Source organism: Heloderma suspectum, chromosome 14 (genome assembly GCF_057233095.1).
Source record: "Heloderma suspectum isolate Gila_16-S chromosome 14, 16-S_ref, whole genome shotgun sequence".
In the NCBI taxonomy this organism is placed as follows: Eukaryota; Metazoa; Chordata; class Lepidosauria; order Squamata; family Helodermatidae; genus Heloderma; species Heloderma suspectum.
Window position 1 is genome coordinate 1,940,542 of NC_139471.1, and position 18,172 is coordinate 1,958,713.

Below are 18,172 nucleotides of genomic sequence, written 5' to 3' on the forward strand. Positions count from 1 at the left end.
GAGGGTTTTCCAGAGCACATCGAAATACGTGCTTTGCATAGTGGCTTTGTCCACCCCTCTGGAATTCCTTGCTGTGTTGCTGGACAACAGGGCACAAGGAAGCCTTTAGGGCCCAATCCACTTGGCACTTAAGACTCGATGCTCTTGCATACCTGCTCTCCTTTTCCATGGGGCTTCCCGGAGTGTCAAAGAGGATGCGCCTTAGGGTGAGACTACCTGCTACATTAAATATGTACCACAGGAGTATGGAGCCTCTTTCAGCCTGAGGGCTGGATCCAGTTTTGGAGAGACTCTCAGAAGCCGCTTTCCAGTGGTGGGTGGGGCCAGAAGCAAAAAGGGCATGGCCCAACATGCAAAAAAATGCAAATTGCAAATCTGGAGGGATGCATAGGGACCCCAGGAGTACCACTTTGGCCCCTGGTCCATAAATTCCCTGTCCCTGGTGTAACGTGTAGCTGCTCCTAATGGTTTTTTCTTTCATGTAGGTGTGTAGGGCCCCAATCCAGACTGGGACCACCACATGTGGGGTGGGGTGTTAAGCCTTCCCACAGATCCACTTTCTCCCCTAAATTCACTATATCAGAATACACGCAGAGGCTAAGAAAAGAAAGAAACCTCCACTGGCACCATTGGAGGGCTTTAGTGTTTTATTTCGTTTTTTAGCCCCCGCACGTATATATGCGGGGATGATTTGGGGAGGGGGGGAAGCAGCTGTTTGGGAAGCTTTATCCCCCACTGATACACAGTGGTATCCAGATCCAGATCAGGGCTATACACACTTATGCTAAATTTTTAAAAAGCTAGGATCAGCTACACGCTTCACGTTTTACACAGAATCTAGTTTAGCCCTTCTCGTGCACAGCTTGCTATTCTGACTATCGCATCGATGATGATGTTGATGATGATGATAAATAATACCATTTATATTGCACTTTTCCCATCTTCACATTTCAGAAATCTTGACGCTTTCTTTTTCCCCTACCTCCTCCCATTTGTCTCTTTTTCTTTGGCTACATCACTAAGTACTCTTCTGAGTGAGCATTCTTCCTTGTTCCTTGGAGACTGTTAAGTAGCAAGTGTGCAAAAAAACCTTTTCACTAATCACCCCCCCCCCATTAAGGTCTTGGCTGTGTTAGTCAGGGGTGTTGAACCTCAGCCCAGGGGCCAAGTCTGGACCAAGGGCCAAGTGTGACCCTCTGGGGGTGCCAGACTAACCTTCCATATTGCCGTGCCCCTTCCCCTTTCCCCCAACTGCCAATCTACTGGTAGTTTCCCGGCATTTGTGCAGCATCTTCCCCCATTCCAAAAGTCAGGATGTGCGAATCAGCCAAACTTGAGCTCTCCAAAGTTCTCCAAATTCCATCTTGAAGATCATTCCAATTTGAGTCCATATCAGATTGTAGAGTTTGTTTGTTTTTCTTTCTGTATGAAAACCCAGGGATATTTTTGTGCATTTTTCCCAGTTGTGCCCATCTTTGAAATGTATGCATACTTCTCCCATTCATTAAAGCATATGCGTGCGCATTTTTCAGAAGTGCTTATCTTTTCAGTGGCATTTTTCAAATGTATGCATGCTGTGAAATGCTGCGGGGAGGGGGTGTCTGAAAGTCACACTGCAAGCTCGGAAATGTATGGACTTCAACCACAGATTGCATCTGAGTCCATGTTGGGTCTGGAAGGTGTTACCTGGGTAAATCCTGATCAAAAATGGACTGAAACAAATGTCTTGTGCATCCCTGTCTAAAAGGATGACATGCCTCTCCTATTGCTTAGTTATGGGCAGCAAGAGCTTTAAGCTAAAATAGGCTGGTGTTTTAGGCCCTGCTCCCTTTGACTTTTGTCTGTCTGTCTGTCCATCTATCTATCTATCAATCACATTTATATCCCACGTTTCTTCCATTGTGGAACTCAAGGTGGCTACGTCGGGTCCCGGGGGTCTCCCCTCCAAGCACTGACCAGGCCCAGGCCTGCTTAGCTTCAGCACAGTGGCTGACTCAAGTGTCTTCAGACCAGGCCCTGCGACTTTGGCCCTGGAATGCGGCCCCTGAGAATGTCTCCAAAACTGAATTCAGCCCTGTAGTGTGAGTGAAGCCATGCTGTTGTTAGAAGTTTAGTCTTGTTAATTCCATTGGCCTCTTTTTCTTCCTGTGGTACCCCTCCCCACCCCCTTTCTGAACAGGTACAAAACATGTCCCAGTCAATAGAGGTCTTGGACAGGCGGACCCAGCGAGATCTACAGTACGTTGAGAAGATGGAGAACCAGATGCGAGGGCTGGAATCGAAGTTCAAGCAAGTGGAAGAAAGCCACAAACAACACCTGGCCAGGCAGTTCAAGGTGAGCTTCCTCCTGCTGAGGGTATCCACCTGCCTTATCCTCCCCCAGGTTCCTCCCTGGCCAGATGAAAGGATTTAATTCTTTCTCAACCCAGTGTTTTGTTTTTGTTTTGTTTTGTTGAGTGAGCGTCAACTCAAGAGCACTTGTCAGGGCCTCCAACTCCAGATCTCCACTGCAATCACAAGGTTGGCAAAACTAGCAGCCATCTGGGTTGGCCAGAGGGACCCTTCTCCCTGTTCACGCAGGATCCCTTTCCCTCCGATCCAGACAGCTGAGAGGAGTCATACATCCCTCACCCCAGCCTTAAATAGGAGAGGGCTCAGAGGCAGAGAGCTCATCTCTCAGCCCCAGCGTGAGGGGACACAACTGGGAGAGTGACAGAGCTAAGACTTTGCCATCCAGGTTTTGGAGCGCCCATGGACAAGATGCCCTCCATGGGCCCTCTCCCCCCATGACTCCACCTTCTCACTGCCATGGTCATCATCTGCAGCTGCTCCTCCTCCTCTTCCTCATCATTGCCACCACTGGCTTGCTTGACAGGCAGAGAACCAGGGTGTCAGGAGGCCGCGGCATCTTCTGCTCCTCCTTCTCACCCGCACTGTTGTCTGGGCCAGAGCGAGAGGCAGGTGAACAAGCAGGTTGCCATGGGGGAGAGGAGGAGGAGCGACTCCAGGGGGTTCTGGTCAGTGGGCCCCCGCTGGGCCTTGGCAGGTGCCCCAGCATGCCAGCCCTTGGTGCCAACTCTTGATGAGCGCCAAGACTGATGGCTCCATTTAGAGTGGGGAAAACTCTTCTTTTCTCCCCTCTGGCTTATGACCCTGTAGGACAGGGGAGGGGCAACCCGAGCTTGTGAGAGAAATCCAGCCCACCTAGGGTCCCAATCCTCTCCTGTGAGATTCCACTGATGACAACATCCCCTTCCCTTAGCCCCTCCCCAACCACCAATTGTTTCATGGTTTCTGGCTTTTGTGCAGTTTTTGCCCCATTCTAAAGGTTGAAATGCCTCTCCCAAGGCTGTGTGACTGGCAGGAAAAGCTTGAAGTGACAGCAGGCTGGCACTTTTGTCGCTTTGCGCCCAGTCTGTTCAGCCATTGTCCCCCTTCACCTTCAGACCCACCTGCCATCAGGCTGTGGCCCCCAAGAGCTTCCCCAGAATTGAATCTGAGGCTGTCCAGCCCTGCTGTAGGAGTTTTGCCTTCCCCATATTAGGGGATCTGCACCTGGCCACCCTGGGCCAAATCGTACCCCACCAAATTGGGCTGGCTTAATCTGCGATGATGACTGATGTGTCCATCTTTTGGCTCGGGGTGGGGCTCAGGTTGGGGCTCGGAGGCTAATAACCTTTGCAGTCCATTCAGTTTCACAGTTCTGGGATTGCAAAAGTCATTGGGGTGGCTGGTGGGTGAGCGGGCAGAGGAATGTACCCTGGTGGCAAGTGAGATGCCGTCCTTTGGAAACAGGGTGCCCAGATGCAATATTTCTGGCCATTTCAGCAGGTGTAGCTTGTCATGAGATGATGGGCTCCATGAGCAAATCTGTGCTCTTTTATGTTACTGTGGAGAGCTCGGAATGTCCTCTCTCTTATCAGTGCACCAGACTTCATTTCAGGGGAGGAGGGCTAGCTCAGTGGTAGAGCCCCTGCTTTGCAGGCAGAAGGTCCCATGGTCAGTCCCCGTTGCCTCCTGCCTGAAACCCTGGAGAGCCGCTGCTGCCAGTCAGTGTTGACAATACTGGGCTAGATAGACCCAGGTGGGTCTGACTCAGTAGAAGGCAGCTTCTATGATATGCTTTAAAGCAGCCCCTTTATCAGAACCATGAGGACTAGAACCTTAGTGTTTTTTTTAGGCAGAATGGCTTTAGCTCAGTGGTAGAGCCCCTGCTTTGCAGGCAGAAGGTCCCAGGTTCAATCCCTGGCAGCATCTCCAGCTAGGGCTGGGAAAGAATCCTGCCTGAAACCCTGGAGAGCCGCTGCTGCCAGTCAGTGGCAGCAGTACTGGGCTAGATGGACCCAGGGTGTGATGCAGTATAAGGCAGCTTCCGAAATTCTATTCCTCCCCCCTGTAAATTTTGATGTGAACCAACCTTCCCCAACTTAGTGCCCTCCAGCTGTTTTGAACTACAACTCCAGCATGCTTGGCCATTGCCCATGCTGGCTGGGGCTGACGGGAGTCGAAGTCCAAAACACCTGGAAAGCACCAAGTCAGGGAAGGCTAGGAATGCGTGAGGAATGTTGTTGTTGTTGTTGTTTAAAGAGCTGCAGGCTGTGATGGTAACTGTGTTGACGTCTGAGTCAGCCCATGAGACTTGCTTGAGAGTCAATGGAGCCAGAAAGATTAGAGCTGTAATTAAAAAAAAATTATATATATTTAATCGGTCTGCTAATAGCTACTGTCTGTTTTAAGGTAGGCTAGTGAGCACACACTCTTCAACAGTGTCTCGTCTTCTTGCTTACAGGGCTAACTTAAAAGAAATTTTTACAATGTCGCAATGGCTGAAGAAGCTGTCCATCCTCACACACACATGTAACCATGAAAAAATACCAGAGGGCAGAGAGCTTTTCCCACCATCCTTTGAGTTCTTCTTCTCTTGATTTCTGTTATTCGTTTTTCCTTTCTTTTTCCAAATTAGCACCATTACCAACACCACACACAACTGAGAGCTCTTCCTTTGCATGTAAACTGTAGAGATGCATTTCATCACTAGTTTTGGAACTCCTTGTCAATGCATTGATTATTATTATTATTACTATTATTAATTTATGGAAAAGAAAAAAAAAAAGAATTTGTGTATGTGACCGAAGCATGTAACCTTAAGATGTTGCATTCTAAAAATGAAAAAAAATTCTAAATAAAGGCCTTTTTCCCAAATAAGACGGTGTCCTTCCGACTGTTTAATATATTATATATATAAAGATATATATTTATATATTCTTTCCACATTTGGACTCCCCACCCACCCAAGCATTGATAATATTAATAATAATGATGGTCATTCTTGTGAGGATGTGCACCAGGTGCGTTGCACGCAGGCAGTCGACAGGCACAGCGGCAGGGGAATGAGGGTTTTTGCACACCGAGCACTGAAACAAAGCTTATTTTAACCTTGCAGGCGATAAAAGCGAAAATGGAGGAGCTTAGGCCTTTGATTCCAGTGTTGGAGGAGTACAAAGCCGATGCCAAATTGGTATTGCAGTTTAAAGAGGAGGTCCAGAATCTGACGTCAGTTCTTAACGTGCTCCAGGAAGAGATTGGCGCGTATGACTACGAAGAGCTCCAGAACAGAGTGTCAAACCTGGAAGAGAGGCTCCGGGCTTGCATGCAAAAATTAGGTAGGCTGCACAGATTGGGGCGAGGAGACGTGCTGCCCGCGGAGAGGCGGTGGCGTTCTCGCCTTCAGGGCTTAATTGGCGGCGATGACGGTACTGGAGAGGTTCAGGAGCCACACCGACGGAGCCCACTGTTGTGCCGGGGCAGTGGTGGGGTGGTCAGCGTAAGAGTGCAGGGGGCCGTCTTGGCAGTCCCTGTAGCGACGCCCATGAGACGAGTCCAACGTTGCAAGCAGAGGTGTTGATCGGTATCAACAAACCAGTCTTAGCATCTCCATCAGGAACAGACGTTGGGTAAAGCAGTGGTGTCGTGGTAAATTCGGAAGCGCAGACACTGATTGTGGCAGTCCCCGTAGCAACACCCATGAGAAGAGTCCAAAACTGCAGGTGGATGTGTTGCCCCATATCCACAAACTGGTTCTGGCAGTTTTCATTTCCATCAGGAGCAGCTCTTTGGTCAAGCGAATGGGTCTGAAATGCCCATTCAAAACCAAGCCACCCCATAATATGTTAACATGACAGCAAGGAACAATCTGGTGTTTCTGGGGAAATTCACTCCGCCACCCACCCCCTGCAGGTACTGTCAGGACCTCAGCTAAGCCCAGAGGGAAGTCCGGGGGCAGGGGGGCTGGCAGAGGACATCTGCATCGCTGCTACTAAAAAGGGTCCCGGTGCTGCGTCCCGGGGAGCCTCCACAGCACCACTGCCCAGGGAGCACACCAGAGCTCAGCTCCACCACCTGTTTTCATAGCCAGGGATTTTTCACCCTGGAACATGTGATGAAAGAATAGCCAAAGGTGCCCCCGAAGAGATGCAAACTGCTCTCCACTTAAGTCCCCACATGTCAGGGATAAGGGGGAAGGTTTTCCAGATCAGAAGGTGTGGTTTCCAAACAGATCCACGCCTCCTTCCCATAGGGAACATTTGCTTTGTTCACATTTGAATGCAGACTTACCTAATTTTGCACATTTGAACCAGTACACGAACCAAAACTCAGTTATCCTTCAAAATTCACACTTCCCTAAATTTTGCAGTGGCGTTCCAAGGTTCTCCAATCCCAAAATAATACGTTAGGGAAAATGCACATGAACATGAGTGTATACATGAAAATAATGCTCAGCACACATTATATTAGGAAAATTGCTTTTCCCAGCGGCCCCCCCAAATGGATAGATTAGGCAAATTGCATATAAAAATTACATATATTAGGAGAAATGCACAGCAAAAGGGGGTGGGGTGCGGGTTGCATTTGATTGATTATTTAGTGGACAGTCACACCAGGCAAACAAACGGCACTGTCGAACGGGGGAGACATTTTAAAATCAGTTTGTGGTGATGCGTGGGTATGTGTTTGTGAGCATGTTTGTGTGTGAGGGAGTGGCTGCTATACAAAGGGGTGGGCTGGAGAAAACCCACTGAAAACGTGCAAGCCCTTGGAAGCACCAAAAGGAGCTTTTTGAGAGATATTCTGCATGACCTCAGAGATACTCTTTTATCTCGAGCTGGCAAGGGTGTGGAACAGCAGCCCCAGCTGCTGCAGGGTTAAGGTCCCAGGGCCAACAGGGGCAAGATTGTCACCCCGACCTGCTCCATCTGAAAACAATCAGGTGCATTCTGCTGTTCAAGGAAACGTTTCATGTGCATGGGATGGGCCAGTTCTTCATGCCTGTTCCCAAACGTTATATATTACTGCTGATGCATTCTGCACCCCACTTCACATGCTGCTGGCTGGGTACTCCTGGTTCGCAGTTCAAAGGGGACCCTAGAGAAAAGACGTCTTGTCTTGATTCTACAAACCAGGTTGTGATGAGAACATCTCCCGCCTGATTCCTAGAAGAGCTGTTGCAGGTCAGAAGGGCAGGCAGCGTGGTGTCCTCCAGATGTTTTGGACTACAGTTCTTATAAGCCTTGGAAATTGGCCATGCTGGCTGAGGCCTCTGGGAGTTAGTGCCCAAAACATCCGGAGGGTAGCAGGTTGCCTGCCCCTGAGGACAAATGGACGACCTGGTATGAGGCAGCTTCCTAGGCATGCGTGGATGTAGACCAGGAGTGTTGAACCGCCGGTTGGGGCCCGAATCCAGCCCCCTGGGATTCCCCTGGTCCCACTTTTCCCTGATCATTCAGTGGTTTCCCAGCTTTTGCTTCCCCCCTGCTGTAGACTTCTGAGGACCTTCCAACCATTGCTGGACCAACCTGTAGCGCTTAGTTGGTGGGACCTGCCACCAACTCTTTCCTTGTGGAATGTTCCTGTCCTCTTCCAGGAGACTCCATTCCATGCCCCCCCCACCAGTTCCCCCACCAGTTAGCATTCCATGCCCATTAAGCATGCTGACTCCTACATTGGGTTGTTTGGGGGTTCCTCCACCACCCCTTCCATCAGGTTTCTTCCCTAACGTTTCTTTTCCTAGCTGTGCAGACCTGCTGACTTCTTCTTGTGCACAGATGGTTCCATTTTGGCTGCCCAAGAACCCACACTTGGAGAATACATTCACAGTTAGTAGACAGGAGGGGGAAACAGCACCTCTATCCGTGTTCAGAAACAGTGGCTGAGCGGCAAAAAGGGAGGAGAGGCTAAAATACCAGACGGAGCAGGCAGGGTCCTGATTGACCCTGGTGGGGTCAGTCCCTCCCCCAAGCCCAGTACTGTCCTGCACCCCTGGAATAGATCAAGATTTTATTTTAAACCATAAAACTTTAGCACAATAAAAAGCAAGCGCATTAAAAACATTAAAACAGCTGCATAATTTAAAAGGCTAAATTAAAACGATACATCTTCACACATTTTCTAGAAGCCAGGAGAGTGGGGGCTGATTGTAGCTCTTGGGGGAACACATTGCACAGTTGGTGAAAATTTGCGGAAAATTTGCGAAAAATGCAGATTTTCACGCACATGCAAATGTGCGCATTCACAAAAATGTGCATTTTTGTGCATATGTAAATATGCGCAGTTTTGCAATCGCCATTTTATTTTTCAAGAAACAGCAGAACTCGATGAGGCTGCTGGGATGAGTGCAGGCTGCTCGCGGAGCGCGGGTGGAGGGAGCAAGGGCAGGGGCTCAGTGAGCAGGGCTCGGGGGTGCAGGCAGGGGCGGTTCTGCCAGATTCTCAGACGGAATCGGGCACCCGCACCATCCCTATGCATGGCCCACAAACATGCCTTTGTGGTGTCCTCAAAAGGGCATCTCCTGGAGATCTTAATATCCACACAGGTTCATAGCGAGACAGGCAGTCCTTCAGAAAGCCAGGTCCTAAGCTGTTCATAGGGCTTTAACACTTAAAAGCAACACCTTGAATAATTAAGCTCAGAAAGCAATTGGCGACCAGTGCAGGTCTTCCAGTATTGCGGTGATATGATCGCTATACCATGCAGCGGTTAGCAGCCTTCCTGCTGCATCTTGCACCAGTTGTAGCTTCTGGACACTCTTCAAGGGTAGCTCCACACAGAGCACATTGCAGTCGTCTAAATGTGATTCATCTATTTTTATTTGTTTACAACACTTATATACCGCTCCACATCTAAACAGATTCCAGAGCCGTGAGGAATAAAATGTAACCAAAGCATGGATAACTGCTGTCAAAATTAATCCCCCTCCCTGAATTTTGTTTTATTTCGGGGCAAGGGCAGGAGGAAGATGGTATGTCTCCTCACAGCTTTCCACAGTCACTTCCTATTCAATACAAATGAATGAACCCAGGGGAAAGACCTTTCACTCCGCTCACTTAACACCCATGAAGGAAAGGAGGATGCGACTGGGAAAATGGAGGAGGGATTACTGTTAGCCCTGTGATCACATTATCCTCAGGATCTGGGACAAAGAGGGTGTAATTTTGTTCCTCCAGAAGGTTGCCCTGGAGTCCCAGGAATTCTTCCGCCCCAGGTTCACCCCATAGGATTGGGCTTGCCCTGAGTCTCATTTCCTCTCCAGTCTCTGTAACGCACTTGGACGTTGTTCAGGTCATGCCATCACAACATTGTGTGCATTAGCCACTGATGGTGCAAGGTGCAGAAAAACAGAACGTGGTGATATCTTGACCTCCTCCAAAATCCAGGGTGAGCACCTTGTTCCACTGCAGTGCTCCAAATTTAGTAAAAACTCGGGGTGGGGGGGAGTGGCATTCATACTGGCTATGGAGCAAAAAAGGGGTCAAGATCAGCTTTGCATGCTAATTTCAACCGTTTTGGTACTCTGCAGCCACTACAGAGCACCAAAAGGATCACAGTTACCATGCAAACTAGCTATGGATGCCTTTTTTTACTGCCTGCACAGTGGGGCAAAAATGGCCCCTGAACCTCCCGAAGTTGCCCACCCTTGTACTCAGCATTACAGAGGACAATGAGGGAATGGGGAACGAGGGTGGCCTTCAGTGGCCCCTGAAATATCTCCCATCTGGCTCCCAAAGTCTTTGAGATCGGGGCAGGAAGCGAGGGGAGGGGATATCTATACTTTGATGTCTGTTCTAGTGGCACAGGGAACAGAACAGCAAGATATATATGGAAGGTCACATTGTGTGTGTGTTTGCCCTGGATATCATTGAGGGATAGATTTGCGTCCTTTCAGGTCTAGTTGTAATAATTTGTAGTTTTCCATTAGTCGTTGTCTTTGCTTTTTTGCTAGTTGATAAAATCCAGCATACGTACATACAGGAAGCCGCCTTCTACTGAGCCAGACCCTTGGCCCATCTTACTCAAGAATGTCTGCTCTATGCAGACTGGACATTTCCTAGGTATTTGGGAGATGCTGGGCCTCAAGCCGTTAAGATATGCCCCTGCAAGCACACTAGAGATTAACGGATCGTTTCAGTTCATTTTTGATCACTTCACACCTCCCGAACCAAACACAGACTTGGATGCAATCTGCAGTTCTGAGCTTGCAATGTGATTTACGGATACACCCCCCCCCCAAAAAAAAAGAATGCATTCCACAGCATGCATGCATTGGAAAAATGCGCATGGAAAATGTTGTACTTTTGTAAACTGAGCACAAACACGCTTGAATCAATGGGAGAAGAATGCATACATTTCAAAGATGTGCACTGTTGATGCATACATTTGGAAAAATATGCATGGAAATACACATGGATTTTCATGTGAAAAGAAGAAAAAAAAACAAAGCTTGCAATTCGATACGGGCTCAAGGTGGAACTTGATGGAATTTGGAGACCTCTGACGAGATCTGATGCACTCATCCCTAAAACACACATGCACACACAAGCACACACACACACCATGAAAATACACAGAGAGGAGCAAATTCATTTCAGCTTTAGGAAGGAGGTAGGTGTGCGTGCGAGCGTTTTGAAATCTGGGCAGTGCAAACATGCAAGACAGAGCTGGAAATTGTGCTCCTGTTAACCTCCATTGGCAAACAGCCTGGCCTTTGGCAACTCTCCTTTCTCATTACTTGACCCTCCAGCTATTTTCACTGAAGACCCCTTTCTGAAAAATTTACTTATTTCATTTACAATTACTTTTAGGGTGGAACCTTTCAGGGTGGAACCCTCTTAGAGGACACTGTGATAAGGCAGGTCCTTATTAAGAGGGCAGGAGTAACCGGAGGTATCTGACAGTTCTCAGTTTAATTAGCTTTAATTAGAACTGGGGGGGAGGAGGTCGTAGCTATTGCAGGCAACATCTCTAACAGCATTATGTTCATGTCTGTCTCTCTTTGGAGTACAGTCTGCAAATGCCCAGTACTTGCTCGTTCAATGCATCATAGGATTTTCATGGCTTGTCTGCCAAAACATTTTGCTCTCCAGATAACCTGAGAGATAAAGCCCACGATACTCCAAAGGCTGATGTGTGTGTGTGTTTTCACCTGAGCAGTTTGTGAACGTTCCATGAGATAACAGATGCTCTTGCTTTCAGACCTGGATGGTGCTGCATGGTCAGATGCCTCTCTGGGATACCCTAGTTGCCGGGTGCAGAAACTCTTTCAGCCAGAGGTGCATTCCAGTGGCTGGCAGGGCCGAAGGCAAACGGGGCAAGGCCGAACTACCAAGAATGCTGGCATATTTTAGCTTAAATCTTTTACAGCCAGTAACTTAGCCTTAGGAGGAGAGGCATTTCAACCTTTTCGTATGGTGTTGTGGTTAGGCTGTTGGACTGGGATTCAGGAGACCCAGGTTCAAGTCTCCACTTGGCCATGAAGCTCACCGGGTGACTTTGGGCCAGTCACTGACTCTCAGTCTAACCCACCTCACAGGGTTGTTGGAATAAAATGGAGAGGACAAGGACTATGCCAGCTGCCTTGGGCTCCTTGGAGGGAAAAAAGTGGGATAGAAATCTAATAAATAAAATTAAAATTGCGGCGGGCAGGAGAGATAGCTGCTAGACACAGTTTTAAAGTAAAGCCTATTCTGGCCCTTCATTGGTACTCCAGCAATAGACGTGCCCAGGCTGCTGGTTGTCGACATGCTAACACTTCACATCGTGCAAAGTCATTAAAAAACAAATGACTGGACTGGGGAGGATACCATCCAAGAGGTGTTAAGATGTTACGTCAAAAAGCTAAGCTAATCGTGGGCTGCATTAACAGAAGAAGAGTGCCCAGATCACAGGATGGGATAGTTCAACTCTACCCTGCATCAGTCAGGTCACCTTTGGAGCACTGTGTCCAGTTTTGGACACCCCATTTTAAGAAGGGCATTGACAAACCGGGGTGCACTCAGACAAAAGCAACCAGGGTGGTGAGGGGTCTGGAAACCAAGTCCTCTGTGGAACAGTTGAAAGAGCTTAAAAGATTAAGGGTCTTCTAATATCAGAAAGGCTGCCATGCATGAGATGGAGCAGACTTGGTCTCTGTGGCTCCCAGGGGCAGAACCTGGACCAATGGGTGGAGATTGCAGGGGGGTGGATTTCAGCTAGACGTTTGGAGAAACATCCTAACCATGAGAGCTGTTCAGCAGTGGAACAGACTCTGCCTTGGGAGGTGGCAGGTTCTCCTTCGCTGGAAGTATTTAAGCAGGAGCTGGGCAGGCACCTGTGAGGCTGCTGTAACTGAACCCTCCCATGCAGAGCCTGCATTGATCAGGGAGTTGGACTAGATGATCTCCAAGGTGCCATTCAGCTCTCTGATTTGCTGGTGTTCATTGCGTTCACCTCTTTCGCAGCCTGTGGGAAGTTGACAGCAATAAGTGACCCGATAACAGTCAAGACATCTGGATCGAGGTTTGGCTCATGGATGACAGACCCGTTGGCGCCGGAAGGTGAAAGCAAGGTAGGGATGCGACAAATGCCAGACTGTGGGGCGGTCCTGAGATTTCTTCCTGCTGAGCCATATATGGAGCCAGGGAGGGAGGCGGCGGCGTGGGAGCACCCTGAGAAGCATGGCTGCTTTTAGCAGAACTCTGTTGCCTTCCCCCAAAATCCCTGAGATATTCCTGCAGAATTCACCTCGAAATGTCATTGCAGGGAAAATCTTAACAGCAGAAAGAGCCACTGGTATGCAGATGCTGCCCAGAGAGAAAGGGGGTCACTTTAATCCACCCCGTGATTGGTGGTGAGAGTCTGGGGGAACCAGGTGGGCCGGATCTGACCCAGAGACTTGAGGTTCAACACCGCTGCTTTAATTCCAGCCTTGCTGGAAGCAGGATTCAAGGGTAGGTGGGCCATGGCCTGGTACAGCAAAGGAATCCTTTCCTTCTTCCTCTGCAATTCCGGTCTTGTGGGGGTCTCTGGTGTATGCAGTGATTCCCCATGGAAAGTCCCGAAGCCGCCTCATTTTGTTGCCTGCTCCCCCGGCAGTCTTGGCTCATCTGCTGATACCAAGATAATCCAAAGGGGGTTTATTTCCATCTCCGTCCTGGCCGCAACCAACCTCAGAAAACAGGAGCAGGAGGAAAAGAGGGCTGGGGGAGGAAGAGGCTGTCAAATGGAAGAGCTGACGCCTCCTTCCAAAGGCAGTGCAGACAGCAGCTGGCAGGCATCCATTTAGTGCTGCGTTCTGTGCTATTGCACCTTCTAATTTATGAAGCTTTAATCCTCTAATCGAGTGCCGTTGCACGACAGTATCTCATCGCCTCCTTCCGCTGTCTGTAAAGCGTCAGGGCTATGTGAGCCAGAAAGGGCCGTCTGTTCTCCACACCTTCACATTTTTGTGGTGCAAGGGTGGAACTAGGGATCTAGATGAATTTTGTATCTGCTCGCAAATCATGCGAACGTGGCCTTTTGGCAATCCCAAACATGAAAGCGACCAGATGTACTTCCCCTCCCCCGAGAAATGTCCACAAATCCCTATGCATTTTCACACTTTGGTCAAGGGGGAGATCCCTCAGTGGAAAATAGAGGGTTGGATCCAAATTTACACTGAATCAACTGCACCAAAAGAAACGGGATCCTCTTCCCTGTCCTTTGCACGGTGCTCCCTCCAGCCCCCTTGAAAATGCTACACAGAGAGTCAGGAGACCCTGCTGAATGGAGTGAGCTGTCGAGTGTGGGGCGTGGGTTCCCCCCAAATTGGGCAGAGAGACCTTCTGTGAGTGGACACCTTCCTCTTGTGAAAGGACCCCTCCACTCACAGATCCTGGATCTAACCCAGTGTCTGGTGCACAGTTCTCTGTCCACAGGTGTGTGTGTTTCATACGCCTCACACAAACACACAAATATTTAAACAATATTTTTTACAATCAAATTCTGTCCCCAAAAGATATGGAATTCTACACTCTAAATCAGTTAGACAAATTTGTCACACACACACACACATTAAAAGAAATCTGTTTATGACTAATTTATTCTGTATTTATTTCTAATCTGCATACATCTGATTTTGCTAGTCATGAGAAAAGCAAGGAGTCATGTGAGGTACCAAAGCCCCATCTCATAACATATTTAGAGATATGCGTTTGGAAGGAAGGAAGGAAGGAAGGAAGGAAGGAAGGAAGGAAGGATTTTTCCCATTGGTTGTGGCCTGCATAGGTTCCTCCCTCTGAAGGCCTAAACAAGCTTTCACCAACCTGGTTCCCTCCAAATGTGTTGGATTACAACTCCCATCATCCTCAGCCAGGTGATGATGACAGTTGTAGTCCAACCTGTCTGGGGGGCACCAGGCTCAGGAATGCTGGTCTGAACTGGTTTGGCATGAGTCCTTCAGAGGAATGAATGGAGGAACTTCAGAGAAGCACGTAGTAGTAGCTGTTAGACAATAATATACTCTTCTCTGTCGGATGCTCTTAAATAATATACTCTCCTTCCATGAATGTGGAATCCTCTTTTAAAATCATGACTCTTGACAGCTCGGCATTGGATTGCTCTTGAATTGTTCTTGATAACCAGCAGATGAGGGTGTGAACAGAGTCCACAGAAACACTCCATTGGAAGCGGAATGTGCCAAAGACCGAAACAACCAATCCATGGTGTTAATATTCGCGATGGCCCAACTGTTCCTGCAAGACATAATTTCGTGCTCTAGTTCAGGGGCGCAGAGCTTCTTTCAGCCCAAGGGCCAAATTCCATTTCAGAGCAGTCTCACAGGCTGCGTTCCAGTGGTGGGCGGGGCCAGAGGCAAAAGGGGCTGGGCCAAAATACTAAAACCTCCAGCCTATTTTTGCTCAGAGTTCTTACGCCCAGTAACTCAGCCTTAAGAGAGGCATTTCAACCTTTTAGAATGGGGTAAAAAAGACTGCACAAAAGCCAATTGGTGGTCATGAAAAAGGGGGTGGGCCAGAGCAAAGGTGCGTGGCTGTCTGAGAAACCATGGAGGGCCAGATTCGGCCCCCGGGCCTGTGGTTCTACACCCCTGTTGTGGTGCATGTGTGAACTAGTCCTTGGTTCAAGTGCAGTGCTGTTAAAAATTGGCCATGAAGTGCGATCTTACTCTGCCCCTGTGGCTACAGGAAGTCTCTTGGATAGACTACAGTTTATCCATCTTTTCTAGTGTTGATTTTTCACATGCATTGTGTTTCCCTAGGTCTGGTATATGGACAGTTATCATAACAACCGCTTTGTCCGGGAGTACAAATCCATGTCTGATTTCATGAACACAGACAACTTCACCTCCCACCGCCTCCCTCACCCGTGGTCTGGAACGGGCCAAGTGGTCTACAATGGCTCGATCTATTTCAACAAATACCAAAGCCACATCATCATCAAGTTTGACTTGAAGACTGAGACCATCCTTAAGACTCGTAGCTTGGATTATGCCGGCTACAACAACGTCTACCATTATGCCTGGGGAGGGCATTCGGACATCGATCTCATGGTGGATGAGAACGGCTTATGGGCTGTCTACGCCACCAATCAGAATGCGGGAAACATTGTTATCAGCAGGTTGGACCCCAACACCTTGCAAAGCATCCAGACTTGGAACACCAGTTACCCCAAACGCAGCGCCGGGGAAGGGTTCATCATCTGTGGCACTTTATACGTCACCAATGGTTATTCGGGGGGAACCAAGGTGACTTATGCATATCAGACCAACACCTCCACTTATGAATATATAGATATCCCCTTCTTAAACAAATACTCCCATATTTCTATGTTGGACTACAACCCCAAAGACAGAGCTCTTTACGCATGGAACAACGGCCATCAGATACTCTACAACGTCACCCTCTTCCATGTGGTCAGATCTGATGAGTTGTAGTCCACTTTTGGCTGGAAAAAAGAACTGAATGTTTAACACACACGCAAAACCCCAAAACGATATGTAATATGGAAATATATTTTAAACGATGGTGAGTGGAGGGTGGTTCAAAAACAGAGAGCAGCTGCCAAAATGTAGAAATGAGAGGATGATCCCATATTTATCACCTGCAAGATCAGCAGTTTACCTCTCAGATGTTGATCAGAGTTCAAACTTGTGTTATAGACAACAGGGGAAAGAAATTCAAATAAACCACATTTGCAGCTGGAACTGCACTTGGCAAAACCACTTTTCAGTTGTTTTTTCAGGGGGGCGGGCAGATTTTGGGTTCTCTTATGTTCCAATAGCAAAGCTGTAGTTATAAAGTACAATGTAAAGGCAATGACTGTTGGACATTTATCATTGGGATTGGGTTGGGGGGACACACATGATTCTCTCTCCCCCCCCCCCGCCTTTTTTGGTGTGTTGCATGGACATTTTCTTTTATCTCAGCAAGCTATGATGGATGTATGGGTTGTAATGAAAATATGAGGTTGATTCATGTTGGCGGGGGCTGATTTTTTATTTCTTAAAGAAAGGTTGCAGGTGAAGATTATATTCCATTGCAGCTAGTTTCTGATCCCTTGTTTCCTTCCATCCTTCCTTCCTTCCTTCCTTCCTCTCTCTTTCTCTCTCTCTCTCTTTCTCTCTCTCTCTTTTTCTCTGTGTTTTATGTCACCTTTAGATTAACTGTTCTGAGACCCAAAGTAGCTAATGGATCTGTGTCTTTAGTAGCTATAAAATACAAAACAAAACAAAAAAGATGAAAAAAAATGGTATGTACTATGGACAAGTCGTTGTACCCAAATATTTGTTTGAACATGTATCCAGCCAATTATCTTGTACACTGTATGTCTGTTATTAACCAGAGGTGGAAAAAAAAAACTTTGTATGTCCAAGTTTATGCAATGAATGTTGTAAATGCAAATGATGTCATTTCGGTTAATAAATGAAGGTTTCATATCTTAAAATATATGTGTATATATATATATATATATACACATGGTGCAGTGTTTACCTTGTACAAGGTTAACCAATGACTTAAAGAGGATACTAAATTTAGGGCACAATCCTATGCCAGTTTGGACAGAAAAGTGTGCCAGCATACTGGCTGGGGAAATGCTGGGAGTTGTGGGACTTCTTTCTGTCTAAACTGGCATAGGATTGTGCCCTTAGAAACATGATAAACCCCACCTGGGGGAAACTCCACAAGTAGACCATATTTTCTTTTCCTCAACATTCTCTGTCTGTTTGACCTTCAACTGTGTATATTTTGCCTTCCTCATTTAATGATCTTTTTCTTCCCTTTGTCTTGGCACCCATTGCACTGCAGACCAAGGAATATTTCATCCATCCTGAAAACCACTGTACCTTTTAAATGTCAGAACAGGCGTCCAGGGTTTCCTTGCAAAGCTAGTATGTGTTTGTGCAATGGACTTTAACTTCACAAGTGCTTTTAAAAGGCATTTGACTATCAGATATTGGAGTCAATTAGGCCCCAATTTAGTTCCAGTTTTTAAAAGAGTGACATGCATTACTCCATGTCAGAAATTGATGCTGCCTTTTACCAAGTCAAACAGTGGGTCCATCTAGGTCAATATTGTCTAAACCAGCCTTCTTCAACCTGATGCCCTCTAGAAGTTTTGGACTACAACTCCCAGCATTCCTGACCATTCACCATAGGAATACAGGAAGCTGCCTTCTACTGAGTTAGCCCCTTGGGCCATTTAGCCCAGTACTGTCGACACTGACTGGCAGCAACGGCTCTCCAGGGTTTCAGGCTGGTTGCTTTCCAGCCCTACATGGAGACACCAGGGACCAAACCTGGGGCCTTCTGCATGCGAACAGGGGCCCTGCCACTGAGCTATGGCCCTTTCTGACCTTTACATGCCC

The 18,172-nt window shown here is 47.8% G+C and overlaps 1 protein-coding gene across 2 annotated transcripts in view; it reads left to right on the forward strand.

The window, feature by feature from the left end:
- The window catches only part of OLFM1 (olfactomedin 1), a 61,947-nt gene extending 44,700 nt beyond the window's left edge, over positions 1 to 17,247 (forward strand). For both annotated transcript variants that reach the window (XM_084821176.1, XM_084821175.1), the window contains exons 3-6: positions 2,180 to 2,335; positions 5,444 to 5,663; positions 12,771 to 12,877; positions 15,566 to 17,247. In XM_084821176.1, coding sequence (XP_084677302.1) covers positions 2,180 to 2,335; positions 5,444 to 5,663; positions 12,771 to 12,877; positions 15,566 to 16,240 — 1,158 coding nt within the window. In that variant the 3' untranslated portion in view covers positions 16,241 to 17,247. The remainder of the gene's footprint in view (positions 1 to 2,179; positions 2,336 to 5,443; positions 5,664 to 12,770; positions 12,878 to 15,565) is intronic.
- The last annotated feature ends 925 nt before the right edge of the window (positions 17,248 to 18,172 follow it).